General features: G+C 34.5%; 1 protein-coding gene across 6 annotated transcripts in view; it reads left to right on the forward strand.

Annotated features, from left to right (window-relative positions):
• LOC129805264 (zinc finger protein hangover) overlaps positions 1-21229 on the forward strand; it is a 33558-nt gene continuing 12329 nt past the window's right edge. For 4 of the 6 annotated variants that reach the window (XR_008752070.1, XR_008752072.1, XR_008752071.1 and 1 more), the window contains exons 1-6: positions 1-448; positions 874-1206; positions 1265-1327; positions 5626-7113; positions 13023-13834; positions 19692-20361. Coding sequence is in view for 2 of the 6 variants with exons in the window: in XM_055853047.1 (XP_055709022.1) it covers positions 305-448; positions 874-1206; positions 1265-1327; positions 5626-7113; positions 13023-13834; positions 19692-20361 (3510 nt within the window). In the remaining 4 variants the exon portion in view is untranslated. The remainder of the gene's footprint in view (positions 449-873; positions 1207-1264; positions 1328-5625; positions 7114-13022; positions 13835-19691; positions 20362-21229) is intronic. The other 2 variants (XR_008752073.1, XM_055853048.1) reach the window with 1 other exon arrangement.

Here is a 21229-nt window from a genome sequence, read left to right on the forward strand (position 1 = left end):
GAGATGGTGAACAAATGAATCATGGAAGGTGTGACTGTGTTTAGCTTACGATGATTGCGTGAGAGAGACGGCTGGCGATGCTTGAGGAGGACTTTCATGCCACTCGGTGGGCAAATGTCACAGTGCAGTGTAGAACGGAGAGTGGTTCAGAGTGTGCGGAGAACGTCTTTCCTGGGAGACCTTTTTTTCAGAGAGAGCGGTTCTTGTGTGGATTTAATCAGTGGAATTCCTGACTAGAAGATTCAAAAGATTAGGCCCACCACGAGTGTGGGGTAATGTGAAGTGATTTGGAAAGAAAATTGTGATGGAAGGCAGTGAGACGATGGGCATCAAGAGAGGCTGCCGCCTCTGCTTGGCTCCGGACAATGAGTGTGTGTCCATATTTGCGACAGCAGCTGCCGATCGGGAGGCATTGGCGATGAAAATTCAGGCTTGTGTTAATATAAAGGTGAGGCCATATTGATTTTTTCCTCCCCGGACACCGTCTGGTGGCGTCCGGTGACTATGGCCGGAAGTCTGAGTGATGGGGTAAAGTGGGTTTCGGGGTGGGTAAGTTGCCTCGATGAGCCAGCCATCTTGGATTTGTGGCTGAGGCCAACTCCGTGAGCTCGAGAGCGACTCCCAAGCCAGAGCACAAGGCTGAGGAGGAATGTGTGGTGAGTTTGGTGCTTGAATATTGCGCACGGCTTCTCTGTGTGACTCCGCACAACCACATGGATGATTCACCTCGGCGAGATGTCAGAGCTTCGGCGGCTTCATGCTCAAACTCATCTCTCGGACAAGTGGTCACTTTTGCTTGGCCTCATTTCCCACAATATTCCCACATCTCTTACTCTCCCTCTCTCTCTCTGCTTCTCTCCTCCCCATGGCCAGGTTCATCAATCCGACAGTCTCTCCTCGCGCATCTGTCACGCGTGCATCAGCTACTTGAACTCATGGCAGAGCTTCAAGAATCGCTGCTACGCCGCCCAGAGACAGCAGAAGACCTGGCTGGTCATACAGCTTCAGCGTCAACTCAGCAATTCCCACAATCAGGATGTCGCCGATGCCAAGAAACGACGCTTCTCGCCTAGCGAAGTCGATGACCAGCAGGTGGCGGGTAAGAGAACCCGTGAAACATCACCAGATGAGGATTTCTATCCCGAGAAGCAGCCGAAGAGCAGCTCGGTCAGCACTTCTCAGCGACCCAGTGTGGCAGAGAGTGAAGTGAGCAAGACATAATTTTCCCTTGTTTAATTTTTTTTTTTTCATTTGGTAAAATTAGAAAATTTATTTTTCTGGACAGACTTTCATCAAACAGGAGCCCAAGGACGAAGAGGAGCAAGAGGTAAGACAACTTACAGTGAATATTATTGCCCAGGGGAATGTCCTCAGGCACCTCAAATAGTTTAGTTAGGCCCACGGCTATGTTGATAGTTTTGCTCAGATAGAGAATCTGGGGGATGGGGCGGGATTAAACATTAACTTAACTTATTCGTATCTTGTGGGACACTGAGTACCCAAAGGAATATAATGGATATTTCGAGCAAAACATTTTTTTTTAGATTATTTTAGCAATGATAAAAATAAAATTATTATTCTAGGATGTTTTTTTGTAGAAGCTTGATTAAGTCCTGAGCTATTTTTGATTAAAAAATCGTGAAATTAGTTTTCTGCGTTATGTTATGATCTGGAAAGCATAGTTATTTTTCATAAATAAAAAAGTAAATTAAAAAAAAATCACAATTCTCTCTAAAACGCGGGAGATTTTCTATAAAGAATGGGTCAATCTAGGTGTATTAATTTTAATTATTTTGGTGTAAAATGAAATATTCATTACAAATGAAAGATCTTTGTCTTTATTCTTAGATAAAATATAAAAATTTAAATCATTAAATCGACCTTGTAATATAAATTGTCAATTTTATTGTTTTTTTTTTAAGTTAAATAGTAAAAAGCTTCATGATAATAACTAAAGTGAAATAAAAAAGTTGAACTCTTTTTAAGTTTTCTCTAATTTTAAGGCTGGCCGTGATAACATTTAATACTGTAGATCTGTAGATGATCCTTCAATTCTGAGAAAGAGAGAGCTTTAAATTTAAAAGAAAGTTTTAAGTTGAACATAAATACAAAATTCAAGATTTCCTATTCTGAGTTATTTTAAATTTCTTTATTTAAGTTTAAGCTTCGCTTTGCGAAGTCCTTTACATTTTGACTTAAAGAAATTTGACACTTTTTAAAAGTTATTAGAGAAAATTATTATTATTTTTTGATTGAAGTTTTATAGGCGTGTGGCGACATCGGCCATATGCGCCCGTTGATCGATTATCCCTTTAAGGACGAATGGGACACCGGTGTCCCAAGAATAAAACCAAATTTTCGGACTATTATTTGTAGGACAAAATAATTTTCTATAGTTAAAATAAATGTTTTTTGTGTTTTGGGACACCAGTGTCCCATTCGTCCTTAAAGGGTTATAATGGTCCTTAGATCCTTAGATCTCCTTAGATGAATACAAATCATATGTTACCCTTTAATCCTTTAAGGACGAGAGAGTCAAAAATTGGTGGTGGTCAGAAAAACTCACTAACTTTTATAAGGTCGTGGGAAAAAATGGGACACAGCTGTTTCTAAAGACGATTGGGTCACCGTTGACCCAAAAACATTTTTTTCCCACGGCCTTCTAAAGATATGTTTCGTTCTAAACAGTCAGAAAAAAACTTTCTGACTTTTAATCTTCTCGTCCTTAAGGGTTAAAAGTCAACTTTAAAACTTTAGTCTTAATGTTTTAACATGTAAAAGTTTATTTATAAACTTCCGAACGATTGTCACTTGTCAATTGTGGAGCTCAGAGGCAAAATCAAACATATCCTATGCCTAAAGCACAGAATATGTTCCATTTTACCTCTGAGTTCCACAATTGTGAATTATAAAGGCGCTGGCACACCTTTTCAATTGAGTGAAATTCAATCAATTGAAATTTTACCTTTCACTCTTTCAAACTGAAATCAGATATAGTTGTCTCTTTCTGCCAAATGAAATTTAAAATTGAAATTGAAATTTCAATTTCCATTTCAAAAGAAAAGAGACAGCTATATCTGATTTCAATTTGAAAGAGTAAGAGAGGTAAAATTTCAATCGATTGAATTTCACGAAATTGAAAAGGTGTGCCAGCGCCATAAGAATTGTAATTGAATTTAAAGGATTTTAAATTGAAAAAGAATGTAATACCCTAGATACACCTAGACACCCTAGACGACTTAAGCCGAGGCATGGCTTATCGTAGTTATAATCAAAATAAGTATTTTACTAAATTCCCATCCGTTTCCCAGTAACTAAGCCGTTTCTCTTCTTAAGCCGAGATACGGATTAGTTAGAAACTGATAGAAATGTAATCTGATCATTATTCACGTTAAGCCATGCCTCGGCTTAAATCGTAAGTGTGTCAAGGGCATAAGGCTCTTTTTTAGTAATTGCAACGCCAAATTTTTGTCGCATTTATTCGTAGTTAATTTAAATATATTTTTCCTTTTAATTTCTTTTTTAAATTAAATTTATGATTTTAGACTTCTAGAGCTAGTCTGATTTTTTTCCATATTCTTGATTTTTTAAGACTTATAAAATAATGTATCTGTCTAAAAAAAAACTCATTAGAAAATATTCCAAATATTCAAAAGATAATAAATTATTCATACGTTTTGAAAGGATTAGCCTTCTACACTAAGAAAAAAAAACTATAGAGTTGAAACAACTCTATCGTCGAGTTGAATTAACTCGAAGAATATTGATGTAATTATTACTCTTTTTCGTTGTAAATTTCAGTAAATAGAGTTGAAACAACACTTCGTGCGAGTTGAATTAACCCTCTAACGGTGTTTTTTTTTTAATATGCGAAAAAAGTTCTAAAACAATGTTTTCTAGGATAATTATGATCCAATAAAGTCGAAAAAACCATTCCATTCTTCATTATCTCTTTTAGTTTAGGTGCTAGGTGAGAAAATATAAAAAATTTTTGAAACTATTTTTGCTTCTAAAATTCACATTTTTAGTTTTTTCAAATTTATTAAATAAAATATACAAAGTAGAATAACATATCTTTCAGTAAAAAATAAATTTATTTTAGTCAGATAACTTTAAATCGGTATTTTTATGGAAATTGGAAATGAGCTTTTTTTCACAAATATTTTTTGTTGCTTTTTCTCTGATCTGTCACACAAAACTGGGAATAGCAACAAAACGAAGAGTCAAAATGAGTTTAAACTTTCAAGAGATGTTTATAAGACTATTACCGAGGACACTATAGTATTTTTTAATAAATAAAACCTTTATTGTCGCTGTAAATGTGATTTTTGTGAAGACCGCCTGGGGCGGTCTTACCCGTTAGAGAGGGTTAACTTGTCGGATATCGATGTAATTATTACTCTTTTTCTATGTAAAATTTCATCTCGACTGAAGTATATGCTTAAGTGTTTTCGTTTTAAGAATATACTTCAGTCAAGATTTTCGTGTGACCAAGTTAATAAGGAATATCAACTAGAAATATGCCTTTCAGTGTTTCATGAATACATTTCGCTCGGAACATAAGGAACTTGATGTCAAGAAAATAATCATAAAGAAAATGATGAAATAAAAAAAAATATAAAATTGTAAGATCTAGGGTAAGTGTGCCAAATTCCGGCCAGCTTGCAATTTCGGCCACCTTTTTTGTTCCTCGAATTTCCGTGAAATTTTTAGATTTTACGTACTCTACAGATTATACAATACAAAAGAATAATAAAAAATGTAGCTTCGACAAACGAGGGGACGTGAAAAAGATATTGGAAGTATTCCCGAAGGGCAAGGAACTATGAGAATGAAGGTCGCCGAAATAGGGCACCAAAGCTATGTCTATATTTTTATTCATATTAAAATGTATTAAGAATGATTTTAGAGTAAATAAAGACGGTAAACTCTTTACAAGGTTCCAAACAACACTCTTACAAAAGAAAGAATAAAAAAAATCAATTTGTATTTAAAATATTACATTTCAAACTTGAGACTTTGGCGCTTGCATGCAACTATGCCGAAATTTGGCACACTTACCCTATCCATTTTGGGATTTGAAAGAGTTATATTAACTCTAAAAAAAAGTTTTTTTTTTAACACTTGAAACGAGTTATTTTCAGTCTTAAAAAGAGTTATTCACACTCTTTTGTCATATGACAAAAAAAAAGTTAAAACAACTCTTCCGATAGAAGTAAAATCAACTCTAAAATATAGTTAATCGAAAATCACAACGAAAAAGAGTTAATTTAACATCGATTCTAGTAAGTTTTACTCGATTATTTTTCTGAGTGTAAGGACGAAAGGGTAAAAAAATACGAGTACAAAAATCATTTTTTTTAAAAAGATTTTTTGCCTAATTAGAAAAATGCAAGCAAAAAAAAATTAGGACACATGGGCTGACTCACCGTTTTTATATAGAATATAGAATTATTTTTATGAATGGTATAGTAGAGGGATATAAAATGGGATGTGGACAAAGAAATGTAGGTCACGGCAAATGTTGTCACTCGCATTCGTCACAGAGAAAATCCGCCGAAAGCCCCCTGAGTGACTGACTGAAGGTTTCTTTTTTTTTGTTTTTTTTTTTTTGGGGAATTCCAGGGCCCAGTTACCGTCAACATGGAGCTCGATCCGAGTCAATTTCTCGCTGACAATGATTTGGAGGAGGAGTATCAGAATGACACTGCGCACAATGACGAGGGACCGCCGATACTCACGTCTCTCGGTCTAACTCATATTAACCATGTCAATCCTTATAATTACTTGGCAACGGATCTCGAGGAATATGACCAGGATATGGAAGATGGGGATTCATCACTCAATTTTAGTGGTGGTCTTCCTGGACAGATGAGGCGTAAGCCACAGCCATCAATTCCGGCCAGATGTCAAATTTGCCAAATGAAATTCTCCAATCGTGCCAATGCTCGTCGTCATGAGCGAAATATCCATGGGATAAAGATTTCGGCGGAAAATGGGGATATTACAGTGATGCCCAAGCCACCACCATTGACCATGATGCCAAAGCGTCCGGGTGATCAGCAGCAGGTGGGAAATGGTGGACATGTGAGTGGATCAGCATCAATTGCAAGTGGCGATGACATAAAGCCTACTATGCCGATTCTCAAGAAACCATCCAAACCGCCACCTGAGGTCTTTGACTACACAAAACCAGAAAAATATCGACATCTCCTCACGGAGAACAAACTTTCTTTTATACGGCGCAATCTGAAGTTCCTGGGACAGTATCAGGATATGAAGTGCAAGTGCTGTGACAAAGAATATTCCACCTATAAAACCTTCATGTCGCACATGCGAAAGAGATTTCTATCATTGCCCAGGAATATGTGTTTCAAGTGTCTGAAGCAATTTGAGACAAAGGGACAATTTATTGCGCATCTAAAGAAGAAGAACTGCCTGAATTTGTACACTCTCTATATGGCTGATACGACAATCTCCAAGGTATTCCATACATCATCGCCATCAGGACGAATTGGTCCCAAGGAGATTCTGGCCAATAAGGCATATGGATGTAAACTCTGTACTGAACATTTCCGCTTGAAGAATGATTTCAGGATTCATGTCAATGAGTCTCATCCGGATGTTCAGAACTTCAGGGATCCTACCACGGGTAATTGTACCTACTGCAAGGCTACATTTGAGGAGAGTAGTCAGAGAAAGCGTCACTATGGGAATATGGAGTGTATTGTGTTTCTCATTTGTGGCAACTGTGAGGAACGTTTTGATTCCAATCCACAGTTCCTGGATCACGTCTATGCCACTCATCTGACAAAATTGGGCCGAGAATCTATTCAGAAGCAGGCTACCAGTCAGTTGTTGGCCAGTCAGAATGGTGATGATGATCTCAGAGAGGAAGAAAGTGGTCAGTCAAATTGTCGAAGTGTACAAAATTGTCCGGTGTGTGGGAAGCAATACAACAATTACTACAATGTATTGCGGCATATGGAGTCAAAGCATCCAGACAAGATGCCCAAGACCTATCACTGCGAGATCTGTCAAACGGGCTTTGCACGCCAAACTGAGCTGAGGGAGCACGTGAAGACAGCCCATGGAGAGCTGAGTTTGACCAAGGTTAGTGAACTAAATTTTACATTGCAAATTTTTGTGTTGTGTAACCTATGAAGTATTCGTACACTGAAAAAAAAAATAACAAAAAAAGTTTGTTAACCCTTTAACGACGAGACACTTTTTACGGACTGAAAATCAACAATAAAAATTAAACTGAGAAACATAATCAATGATAAGTCTTACATTCTAACCTTGGAAAGTCCAACAGAATCTGATTCGGTGTATTTTGTGCTTTTATGAACGATAGGGACAAAAATAGCCCAAAGATTTAAATAATTTTTCTGGCAAATCCAATGAATAATATTTTTCGCTTTAATGAAAAATATTACGTATGAGTATTGTAGTTTTTATTGCCAAAAGGGTTTTGCTTAAAAAAATTGTAAGTATAAAAAATAAATAAAATCAATGATGAATTTGAGAATTTAAAAATTCGCCATTTTTGAGCTTAAATATTTACTATATAGCAAATAGTTAGAGACTTGCAAAAAATATTCTAGATTCCTTCAACCTTCTACTTTACAATTATGTACAAACATAAGAAAAAAAAATAACTTTAGGGTGTCAGGAAAATTTCTTTTCTTTATGGGACACCGGTGTCCCAATCATCCTTAAAGGGTTAAAAGGATGTTTTTTCATACGGAATATGGGATAGTTTTGCCAAATTGAGAAACAACATTCTTTTAATAGTTTTCTTCTTTCACAAATTTAAGAGTACAATGTCTTCAAATTTTCTTATATTCGTGTTAATTTGCATTTTTATTAATATCATAAACTGATGGGAAAATTATTTAAAAGATTAAAAAATAAGATTCATAAAATAAGCCGACACAAATTCTTAATTAGATAAAATAATTTTTTAATTTGTATTATTTTGTTGAAAATCGTTTTATTGAATATTCTCACAAATATTGTGAAAAATTTTGATAGATGTGACATACAGTGGCGGCCAATAAAATAGAATCATTCCTTAAAACTGGAGTTTTTTAACTTTTGGTAATTTTTTTTCTAGTATATTTAAAAAAAAATAATTTAGGAATGTTAAGGTAATTGCCTTATGTCGAAAAAGTTTTTACTCAGAATGCGTCAAAAGGGATGTTCTGCTCGGCCAAAAAAAAAATAGAATCACTTTTATTTATTTTTATAAACTGAAATTCATTTCGAGTATTTCAAAAATAACAAAATTTTAGTGTAATGTCAGTAATTCTTTAGTGTCTTGACAATTCATTTTCCAAGTTTGGATAAATGAAAAATTGGAGAAAATGTAGAACTTTCTTGTTAGAGGCTCTATTAGATTTTTGAGACTACGAAAGCATGGAATGATCGTAAAAGTCATAGCTGACCACAGTAACTTACGAAAATTAATAATCCATAAGACAATATAGCGTTTACGTAAACATAAGACTCGAAATTTTGGCTGCCACCGGTTCCACGGATCAATCGCATTAAGAAAACAACAGCAATTCAGGATTTTCGAATTGTTCAATGTGGTAAAATCAATCTAGCATTTCATCGCAAGGTATTCTATGGGACAAATAAAGTTGAAAGGGTCCTCAGATAAGTCATGGTTAAGGTAGAAATAGATTTCGATCATTTGTATCACATTGAAGGACGAACATGAAAACACAGTGTTTAAATCCTTGAAACATAAAAAAATGATAGTTGTTCTTGTATGCCATAGATCCAAAAATTTTGTCCGGGAAGAGCAATATACAACATTTTACTTCGAAAAAATGTTGAAAAAATTCAATTTCATTATAAAATAGGATTCTTTTATGATTAGCTTCAATCCAGACTTGTTACTTATTGGAAATTTCAAACTTCTTTTATTAAAGTAATTAACCGCGTCATCATGTTCGTCCTTCCAAGTAACCCTGTTGATAAAAATCTACTTCTAAATTTGCCAGGACTTACTTGAGGACCTTTTCAACTTTATTTGTCCCATAGAATACCTTGCGATGAAATGCTAGGTTGATTTTACCACATTGAACAATTCAAAAATCCCGAATTGTTGTTTTCTTAATACGATTGTCCAAGCTCCGCCTTGAGCAGAGCTCAGGCTAGAGGACGAAATTATTCCGAATAGCTCAGAATAATTCCCTACTCTTCGAGTGGCTTCCAGGAGTTTCCTAGTCTGCGGATCCTGGTTGAGTTGTCCCCGGCGTCCTTCGACAGCCTCTAATGGTTGACCAAAGGCCTCGGGTATAAGGCAGAAATGCCACCTGTTATAGGCAACGATCAGTTGCCTCTCTGGGGAAGGGCAGAAAAATCTGCACGCAACTCGGCTGTGGGGAGCCTCAATGCAGAATCTCAGCAGAACTTTCTCTAGGAATCTCGCTGAAAGCCGACTCTAAAATTGCCACTGGAGGCAATTGGAGCTGGGCCGTTGATTATTTAGGCACGCAAGTGCCGATGATCAGAAAGGCCCTGGATGGTGAGAGAAAAGCCCTGCAGAGTCATTAAGGCACTTGCTCTATCTAAGAGTAATGCCGCTGTACTCTGCTGCTGGTATTAAAACACCTTGTTGATTGCTGGCTTTAGTCTGATTTATTTAGAAAAATTTTAAAGCTTTTATACAAATTTTGGTATCCCACTTCAAGCATTCAATGCCAAAATATGACCCAAATCTAAATATGCAATTTTAATGACACAATTTTCTTATTTACTAAAATTTTTCTGACTGATTGCATGCTTTGTTTTCATTTCCCGGTGTCGCTTTTCACCATTGCCGGGTGAGCCAATTATTGATGGGAAAATCAAGATATTTTAAATCTTCAATAGTTTTTAAACTATTGATTATTTTATAATTCTTATTTAGCAAACATATTTTTGAATAGTTCAAAAATAGGTTGCCATAGATCAAATTTCCAATTTACCTTTGTAAATGGGTTAAATTTAGCCTTGAAAATGTACAATTTTGCTCTTATGATTTGGAAAACATCATAACTTTTTTCATTAATATTGGCTAAATTGTAAAGATGATTAGGATTTTGTGGATGAATCCTTGGAATAAAAAGTCCTAGAAATAATTTGATACAAATTTTATTCCAGGATTCATACTAGAAGTCCATGAAATTTCAGGTTAAATATCGATAAATTTAGTGAATTTTAAGAGCAAATTGCACAAAGCAATTTTGATATATTAAGAAAACTATGGGTCCTTAAGGGACGAGACTCTATTGTCCTATTAATTAAGGATATAGAAAATATATTGAAACTAGTCCCGATCCTTTGGTCCTTATAGTTAAGGAAAAAACATACCCCATCCTTGGGTATTGCAATCACTCAGCAATACCTAATATTCTATTCTAAATAGTTCAGTCTTTTAACGGATCCTATCAACATTCTGAGTGAGAAGAAAGATGAAGGTTTTCTGCCTCTTTTAGTCTAAAGGACTTGTTTAAAGATAGTTCCTTCACAGGATGTATCGGAATTCTCCGTAAATTTTGATAATAAAGTCCCTACACCATTAATATGTGCTTGAAGTGGGCTTTAATAATTATTGAACAAATTTTTAAATATCCTTAAGTGCTGTGTATCCATGTTCATCTTTGAACAACGATTGACCCGTGGAATCGGTGGCAGTCAAAATTTCGAGTCTTATGTTCACGTAAACACTATATTGTCTCATGGATTATTAATTTTCGTAAGTTACTGTGGTCAGCTATGACTTTTACGATCATTCCATGCTTTCGTAGCCTCAAAAATCTAATAGAGCCTCTAACAAGAAATTTCTACATTTTCTCCAATTTTTCATACTTTTCATTTATCCAAACTTGGAAAATTAATTGTCAAGACACTAAGAATTACTGACATTACACTAATATTTTGTTATATTTTAAATACTCGAAATGAATTTCAGTTTATAAAAATAAATGAAAGTGATTCTATTTTTTTGGCCGAGCAGAACATCCCTTTTGACGCATTATTTTGACTGCGATATTTGATTGTACAAAATTCGCCAAGGACGAAAGCTTTTCTGCCGTTTTGCTTTTGGAGGCCTGTGTGTAGTCGGCGGCAGCCGCCGCTCGAGCTGCTAGTAACTTCTAACGATTACTTTCAATTTCCCTTTCTGCTGAGACAATATTTATATTTGTAAAGCTCGAGTGAATAAATATATTATTATTATTATTATTATTATTACAAAAATCAAACAACAGGTATGGTTTCGCTTGGATACTAACTCTGTACGCCTGGAAACACTTCCAAATCGGGTATTTTTACATAATTGGCTTTCAGTAATGCTCACATCAGTTACTTTTTCAAATTTTGTTCAATTTGTTTATTTACTTTCGTAATGGCGGCAAATAAATTCAGTTTTACTATAAGAACAATGGCAGAATCTTCTCTAGAAATCGCAATTCTTTCTCGAAATTTTCGAGTTTTTGTTTGATTTGTAAGTTTGATCATAAAAAAATTATTGAATTGATGGTTATCTTCCTTGAACAATAAAATTTACAAAAAAAATTCTTAGTTATCCTAAATTCTTTTACGTAAAGCCTGAAAATCTGCACCAAAGGCTCTATTTACATTATTTTTCAGTTCTCATAATTTTATTTTACGAAAATTTGTGGCACTAATAGGGGAAGTTAGGCATGGTTCGCACGTTTTCTCGAAGTCCATTTTTAAGATTTTTTTCTGACTAAACTGTGAAATGGGCAGTAGGTTACGCTACATCAAAAAATCTCTGGTCTTTTGGGTTTCTATATGTGCCTGATTTATTGCCACAAAATCTCTGATTTTTCCTGGACAGGAAAATGAAAAAAGTATGACGATTTGTGCGAACCTTGCCTGTGGAGCCAAGGTTCAACTTATAGGTGATATAGGTTCGTCATTGCATTTTTTCCTGGAATAGCTCTTCCTCCCAATTGAATATTTTTTATCGATTGCTAGATTAATGAGCCATGAATCCGTGAAAACCATCATTACACTCAAAGACTGTCCCTAAAGCAATTTTTTGCCATTTATCTGAAGCACTATTTTTCTTGCATTTTAATGTCGACAAATTGACTAAAATGTGAGGATTTCGAATGTGACAACATAAAAAATTTATCAGCTGAATTTTCTTGGTCTCTCTGAACCCTTTCTTCATCTCTTCTTCCCTTTGTTTTCCTCACTGAGGTTAGGTTCTGATTTTCAAGCTGCTGGAGTTGCCTAATGGGTTGCCGAACCATAACACTTTCAGCGGTTGAACTATTACGCAGTGTAGTATTTGCGAGTTTTTCGCCAGTAGGGAAAAACTTCCTCCGATGCAAAACATTATTACGTAAATATCAACCCACATTAACCCATCATCCATTGGTGTAAGTGGTTTTTTCTGAAAATGAACTTAGCTGTAAGAAATCACACGAAATGTGTGTCATCAAAATTATCAATTTTGGGCCAATTTTCTACTTATGATCCTAGATCCTAGGAAAGAAGGGCTAGACTGCCTATTTTTGTTCTAAAGATGTGTTTTATAATTACCCATATTATGGCTAAGAAATTAGGATTCATCTCTTTCCCAACAAAGAGAAAATTCGGTTTGTTCGAAGGCTCGCGCGTGCGAAACATGCCAAACTTCCCCTATATGATCAAAAATACAGAAATATAGTGAATTTTAAAATAAAAGTAAATTTCAGGAAATATTTTCAGAGAAAATGAAAGTGTGCTATTTAAATTGGCCGCAAGAGTTATACCTTAAACTCATAAAATGACAAAAACACATGGTTTTAACAGATACAAATATTAAATAATTATCATTTTTATTTATAATGGGCATTTATGTTTTCTAAAAAATAATGCATGATTAGGTATAAAGTTTGATATTGTGTCATAAAACATCAAAATAGGAAAATCTCTGAAGGTGTGCTATTTATCTTGTCGCCACTGTATTTCAACGTTAAAATTCCTTTGAAACTATATTTTGTGCGTAGGTGAAACCCATCAGCTTCATCTGTAGAGAGTGCAAGGAGCAGTTTGAGAAGAAGGAGGCTTGGATTGAGCATCAGGTGTCTCATGGGAATTTCATGTGTCAGCAATGCGATTTCACTGTGAAGGCACGTGATGAGTTTGAAACTCATTTAGCCATCCATACCAAACTCAAAGTCTACTCATGTAGCATCTGCAAGGCTTCTTTCAACACTGAAGAAGGTCTCCAGTATCATACAATGACTACTCATCTTGTTTTGGACAGCGATGAGGCATTATTTAAGCAGATCACCAAGGTGGAAAATGAGGTGAAGAAGGAACCTAAGGATCCACAATCTGTCGTGGATGCACTCAATTTGCATTTGGATGGTGTTGAGATTATTGCGAAGCCACGTGAAAGTACTTCCAAGACACCAGGAACATCTCAAACTGCCCAGACTACACCACAGAAGGCTGATGTCACAGTTGACCTAACAAGTGAGCCAGGGACATCACAAAAGCCACTCCAGTACAATTCGAGGATGCGGTGTCGTGTGTGTCAGAAGAGGATCAGCAGTAAAGTTGGCTACAGGAATCATCTTCTGATTGAGCATCAAATCAATGATTGTCAATTTGTGAGCTGTGACTTGTGTCCGGCGGAATTTAGCAATGAGAAAGGCTTGAGAGTCCACATGTTCAGGACACACAATATCTCAGTTAAAGAGGATGAGACAATGTCAAATGATCAGCAACACTATGAATGTAACATTTGTCATACGGTGTACAGGAGTGTGGAGCAGCTGAGAGATCATGTTAATACGGTTCATTTGGTGACAAGGTGAGGGTACATTGCAATAAAATTTATCATAAAAATTCTTGTCGTACGTTGTTGAGAGACTTTACATCTCTAATTGACACTAGTAGCACTATTATGGCAATGTTTTTTTTAATTAATTAGCAATAGAATGGAGAGTTGAGATTGAGAGATAGGAATTTCGAGAATTATGAAGTTCAATAATTTACACATAAAACTTTGATGACTGACTTTTGAAAACAATTAGCACATTATTGAACTAGGTTAAGCAGGTATAATTTGCAGTGTCAGTCTTGTTATAAAGTAAAATGCAATAGTTATATTAAGAAGGATAATTAACTTATTTTATTTTCGTAGCCTCAATTAATTGCTTTTCCTGTGCAAAATCGATTTTATTTATTGGACAGGAATGTAATTATAAAAATTGACTTATTGATCGAAATTGAAGATTTTACTGATCAAAGTCGTTTTTTTTTTTACCGAGCGAAATCGTTTTGATTATTGACCAAAATTGATAGGGTAAGTGTACCAAATTTCGGCCAGCTTGCAATTCCGGCCACTCTTTTTGTTCCTCGAATTTCCACGGATTTTTAGTTTTTGCAAACTCTATAGATTACACAATGCAAAAAAATAAAGAAAAAAGTCGCTTGGACAAACGAAATGATATGAAAAATACATTGGAAGATTTCCGAAAGGGCAAGGAATTACAGTAGACTCTCGCTCAATCGATATCTTTTTCAATCCGGCGATTGTTGACAATTTTCACGTTTAATTATGAAGCTAATTCGTTCAAAATTGCTGTGTTCTTATTTTATCGTGATTCTTTATAATTGAGCACTTTTTGTGGAATTTACAAAGGCTTTGATGCCCAAATCTATCGATAAACCTGTATGAAAACTGTATGATAAACTGTATGAAAATGAAAGTGGCTGAAATAAGCCATCAAGGCTATGTCTACAGTGCCCGCTTTGTAATTCGGATGATTGGGAGACAATATGACAGATGTCCGCTTCGTAATCCGGATGGATTTTTTGAATTTGTTCAACGTTTTGAAAATATAATACAAGATTTTCTTTTTGTAGAATTAGAATAAAACTTTTAAAGAAGATTAAAAAGACATAATTAGAGAAGTCTATTCCATTATACTTCATTTATTAAACAAAAATATCTCAGGATAATTCATTTTCATTGCTGAACATGCATGTATACATAACCTCAAAGATATTTTAAATGTAACCGTCGACAACTCGTCCGGATTACGGCGATCCGGATTAGAAAGAGGGCACTGTATATTAGGTGAGATTCTTAACAATCTCACCTACTATAATCCTAACAAAATTTCATGTCCTCCGATCGCGCTCAAACTTGGCCAAAATGTGTTTCGCCACTTCCTGATCACGAATATATGGGGGGCTAAGTTACGTTCCCGGCCGGCCGGCCGCTCTTTGGAGCTTAATAGCTCCTAAACTAAAAAAGATATCGACTTGCGGTTTTCGGCAAAGGTTAAATATCGTATGAAAATTGCAACATGGTGCATTGACCCCCCACCCCCCACCCCTCCTTCCGCCATTTTGAAGACCCCCCTTTTTTTGTTTTCTCAATAGCTCCGGCCCTATGGCATCGAGCGGGCTCAAATTTTAGTATGTTATAGCTGGGCCTTAGAGCTTTCCATCAATATCAAACTTAAGGTCCCCCGACCCCCCTGACCCGAGCTATAAGGGTCCAAAAAATTTTTCTTAAAATGGCCATAACTCCGGTTCTAATTGTCAGAATTTAAAAAATGAGGGCTTTTTGGAAAGCTCTCGTGAAATGCCACTTCCTCTTCTAACATCGCAAGTTCATATAACCACCGCTAGGGGCGCTATTATTAAAAAGAAAATTTTTAAATCTTAAAAGTTAAATAACTCAAAAATTCCTTATGCAATCGGGCTGAAATTTTAGTATGTTGTAGTCGTTGATTATACCTATCAAACAAAAAAAACCTTAAGTCGATCCATAACCCCTGACCCGAGCTATAAGGGGTCAAAGTTCGAACATTGACCGGCCTCTATCTCCGGTTCTAATTAACATATCGACATAAATTTTACCTTTTTGGTTTCGTCTCGATGAGCACTTTCAGATGGAAGTTCAAAAAGTCACCACAGGTGGCGCTGTGATAGCGTCAAAATTCATCGAAATTCAAAGTCACTTTTCTCAAAAACGGCATTGTGCAAGTTAATGAAATTTTAGTATGTTGTAGTCCAGTCTAGGACGTTTCCAAAATGGTGCGTATGTGCGCTGTGGTTTTAATAGAACCGGAGATATGAGGGGTCAAATTTCACGAAATTCAAAAAATCATATCTCCGGTTCTATGTGACCGATTTTGATGATTGAGGGCTTAAACGAAAGATCTCACCAAATGCTACAACTTTCTAGAATGTTTGAACTTCGTGGGACCAACACCAGGGGCGCCACAGTCGAAAAACCAATTTCAATATCACATAACCTCAATTATCTCGACTGTCGCTGAACCGATTTTGATGATTACTTCAACATAATTGTAGAGCACATTTGTCTCTACATTTCGTCCATACATCATTTTCCACCCAGACCACGCTATCACTCCGATTTTGCCGTTTAAGTGTGAAAAAATTGATTTTTCCCATAATAACGCTTTGAAATCACTCAGATGCCAATTTGACTGCCTCTACTCCACCAAGACACTTAAAATAGGGTTTTAAATGGAAAGTCCCACAAAATACAATAATTCTTTGATATAGTTGAAGTTCAACAAATGATTACTTGGGGAACTCTGGATGAAAAAACGAGTTAAGAAACAAAAAACCTCGATTATCTTGGCTTCTGAGTAATCGATGAGATCATGTTCTATGGGAAAATTATAGAGAACATTCTGGTCTACATTTCACCCATATATCACTTTTCTGTCAGTTCATCCAAATCCTTGATATTTTGGTTTAAATACAAAATTTGTATAATTTCACGAATTTTATTCAAGATAACTGAATGGCGTCTCCCAACTTCAGCTCTAAATCGAATTTGCATGCACTCCGAGTTAGCTCACGTTAAGAATCTCACCTACATAAGCCGGTTAGGATTATCTGTCCCTTTTTAATTCATTTTAAAATGTATTAATAATAACGATTAATAATGGTTCCAAGCAACACTCCTTAAAAAGAAGTAGTAAAAAAAACAATTTGTATTAAAAAATATTACATTTCAAACTTGAGACTTTGATGCTTACATGCAGTTATGCCGGAATTTGGTACAATTACCCTATCATTTACTCATCAAAATAGATTTTTTTTCCAATTGAGGAAAATCAAATTATTTTATTGACCAAAATCGATTAATTTACAGTACAAAATTGATTTTTTAATTGAACAAAAATAATTTATTCACTAAACAAAATCGATTTATTTTATTAACCAAAATTGGTTTTTTATTGACACAATTGCTTTTCTTTTGACTAAAATCAAACGGAACATTTTTTTCCTAAATAAAATTGATTTATTGAGCACAATAAAATTATTAATTAAGCAAAATTGACTGATTGGCCGAATTTGCTGTTTTTAGAATCCAAAGTCGATTTTTTTGCTGATCAAAATCGATTGATTTACTGAATAAAATTTACTTACTCGATTAATTTACAGTACAAAATTGATTTTTTAATTCAATAAAAATAATTTATTCACTAAACGAAATCGATTTATTTTACTGACCAGAATTGTTTTTTTATTGACACAATTGCTTGTCTATTGACTAAAATCAAACTGAATATTTGTTTTATTAAATAAAATTGATTTATTGAGCACAATAAAATTATTAATTAAGCAAAATTGACTGATTGACCGAATTTGCTGTTTTTAGAATCCAAAATCGATTTTTTTGCTGATCAAAATCGATTTATTTACTGAGTAAAATTTACTTATTAATCATAATTTAATCTTTTTTATTAATTAAAATAACAAAAAAAAACAATTTATGCACTGAACAAAATCGATTTACTTTACAGATTAAAAACGGTTTATCTATTGAACACAATCGAATTATTTAATAAGCAAAGCAAAATTGACTTATCTTGACTGCAATAGGTTTTTTTAATGTCAAAGTTTATATTTTACTGAGCAAAATCCATCTACTTACTATAATCAAAATTTTAATGACTAAAATCGATTTAATTTATTGAACATAAATTACTTGTGGCTCCTACACAACTTTTAGACCAGGAAAATTTCATGAAGTCGAAATTCACATCCCATTCTTAAAAGTTTTGCGTGAGTCAAGTTAAATTTAGTTCAGTCTAATTTCGAATTCATTCTAAAGTGTTAGGTAAACTTATGGGAATCTTTATAGAAAGAAGGGGATGTAAATGTTGCTTTCATTAAATTTGACCGATCTAAAAATGTGTGCCAGAGGCATTACTGAGTAAAATTACTTTACCGAACAAAATTCACTTATTGAACACAATTTTATTTATTTTTTTATTAAAATTGTTTCTTTTTGGTTGTATCAGATCGGTTTAATATCAAAATTGATTTTTACTCATCAAAATCGTTTTTTTCGTTTTAGATCAGGAAAATTTCATGAAATAAATATTAACATCACTTTCTTTCTCAAATGTTTTGTATATATCTATGGCATTCTTTAACATTCAAACTTCGATTGTACTAAATTTAATTTGGTGTTTTTGTTCAAAAGAAGAAGAAGAAGAAGTACAGTGCGATAAGGTGGGATAGACATATGTAAAAATGTTTGAGAAAGAAAGAGATGTGAATTTAGATTACATGAAATATTACCAGTCAGTGTGCAAGAGCCATTACTGAGCAAAATCGATTTATTTTCTGGATTAAAATTGATTTTTTTATTGACCAAAAATATTTTTTTAATGCTAAAGATCGTTTTATTTAGGGTAAGTGTGCCAAATTCCGGCCAGCTTGCAATTTCGGCCGCCTTTTTTGTTTCTCGAATTTCCATGAACTTTTAGATTTTACGTACTCTAGAGATTATACAATGCAAAAGAATAACAAAAAAATACAGCTTGAACAAACGAAATGACGTGGAGAAGATATTGGAAGAATTCCCGAAGGGCGAGGAACTATGAGAATGAAGGTGGCCGAAATAGGGCACCAAAGCTATGTCTATATTTTTATTCATTTTAAAATGTATTCAAACTTGAGACTTTGACGTTTGCATGCAACTATGCCGAAATTTGGCACACTTACCTTACTGATCAAAATAAATTTATTTACTAAACAAAATTTTTATTGTTGAACAAATCGATTTATTTATTGAGTGAAATTCATTTTTATGCACAACATACAATAACTTTTATTTAGTAAACACGTTTTTGACGTTTCAATGACAGTGAGTGAGATCTAGATCTAGTCATCTCGCTCATTCTCATGGGAAATTTTAAAAACATATTTACAAACAAAAGTTATTGTGCGCTTGTCATTACTGAAAAAATTTTTTTTTTTTTGGTAATCAAAATTATTTTTTTATGATTTAAAAAATTTAGCAAAAAAATAAGAAACAATTTGATGGGGGAAGTAGTTGTGGATTATATTTAATCCTGACTTCAGTAAGTGTTTAGTTATCATGTCTTTAATTTATTCATCGATCAAATTTCAGATCTACAAAATTATACCTGAATGTGATCGACTTTGGAGTTAATAAATAAAAATGGAAGGCATGAATTAGCCACTAATTTTTAATTAAATTTAAATTAAATTAGGTAGATTTATTATCCATGTGCTATGATTTTTTTTTAACATTATGGCAACAAGAAGATCTATTTTAAGATGTTAATGTTTCTTTGGTGTTTGATTCATGTTTCACCTGCTGAATTTATGTTTTATATCTTTAATCTTTTTTTTTGTAGTTTGCCCGAATTTGAGGAAGTTGTTGAGCAACCAAATGCTGTTTCCAAAGAAGAAGAACAAAAGAGTGAAGGTCTGCCAGATTATACGCCCATCGAAGTGTGGTTCCAGTGTCGCTACTGCGATGAGAATTTCAATTCCAACAAGAAGCTCACCATTCATATGAACACCCACGAAGAGCACGATTCCACGGATTACACATGCCGAGACTGTGGCAATGTCTACGGTACGAGGAAATCACTGTGGGTGCATCGGCATAAGAAGCATCCACGACCTCAGATGCCATCCCCGTGCGAGGTTTGCAGTAAGGTGTTCTTTGATAAGACAGAACTTGGGTATCATCTCAGGACACACGGGGCGGCCAAGAAGAGTATTTTGGATGGGATAAGTGGTGATGCTGAGGAGGCTGGCAGTGATACGGGAAAGTATTCGTGCCATGTGTGCGGAAGGAAGTTCCAGGATAAGTCACCGCTCAGTAAGCACTTGAGGATTCACGAGATGGAGAACAGTATGTTCAGTTCGTCGCTTTTGGTGACGGCACTAAGTGAAAGTTTGGAACAGCAACAGCAGCCGGAACCACAGTCTAATTGGGGAAGTTCTCTGTTGAACAATGATGGGGAATTCTCTTGTGACATCTGCCCTAAGACCTTCTCCCTCCTCAGTGCACTCAAGGTCAGTTAAAAGTTTTTTTTTACAATTAATATTTTAAATACATTGTATGAATATTTGATTTCAATTTTGTGATTTTGTAGGATATCAAATTTTGATTTTTTTTTCGGTTTATTGATTTCTCTAAAAATTTTGAAAATTTAAATTAGTATACAAGATATAATGATCATTAAAATATTTTGATTCAAATGCTTCAAACAATTCACAAATTCTTCGTAAAAATTATTTTTAAGTTAATCTTCCGGTCTCCTCTGCATACTAACATTTAGAGAAAAATCAACTTGAGTGAGAATTTTTTATTGGTTTACCGGTGGATCCACTCGTCTTTAACTCTTTCGCGTCCATAGGGTCATATATGACCCGGGGAAAAAAGTTTCTTTTTGGCTATTTACATTAATTGAAATCTAACTGGAGTCTTGAGAAAATGAGCCAAGAATCTTACATCCTTCTATTATGATGTCGTGCACGAACAGATAGATTTCAATTAATGTAAATACCCAAAAAAAACTTTTTTCCCCGAGTCATGACATTACCCTATGGACGCGAAAGAGTTAAAGTGGAGAAAACTGAACTTTCTTCTAATTTCTATTTTTTTATTGACAAAATTATGATATTAAAATAAAATAACATTTTTAAATTTATTGAAACCTTTACATAGAGAAGAATGAGGTTAAATTATCCTACATATGAAATTTTTCTTTTAAGTGTGTGTATTCCGGTTTCTGTTATTTATTGATTATTTATCTTTTAAGTTATTGACAGCTTGATCCGTTTTTAGGTATTTTATTGGACAGGATATCTGTCAAAATATGCCTAAGGTCTAAAGACCTGATCAAGGGGTTTAAAGGGGGGGGGGGGACAAAAAAAATGA

This window comes from Phlebotomus papatasi, chromosome 3, assembly GCF_024763615.1.
Source record: "Phlebotomus papatasi isolate M1 chromosome 3, Ppap_2.1, whole genome shotgun sequence".
NCBI lineage: Eukaryota > Metazoa > Arthropoda > Insecta > Diptera > Psychodidae > Phlebotomus > Phlebotomus papatasi.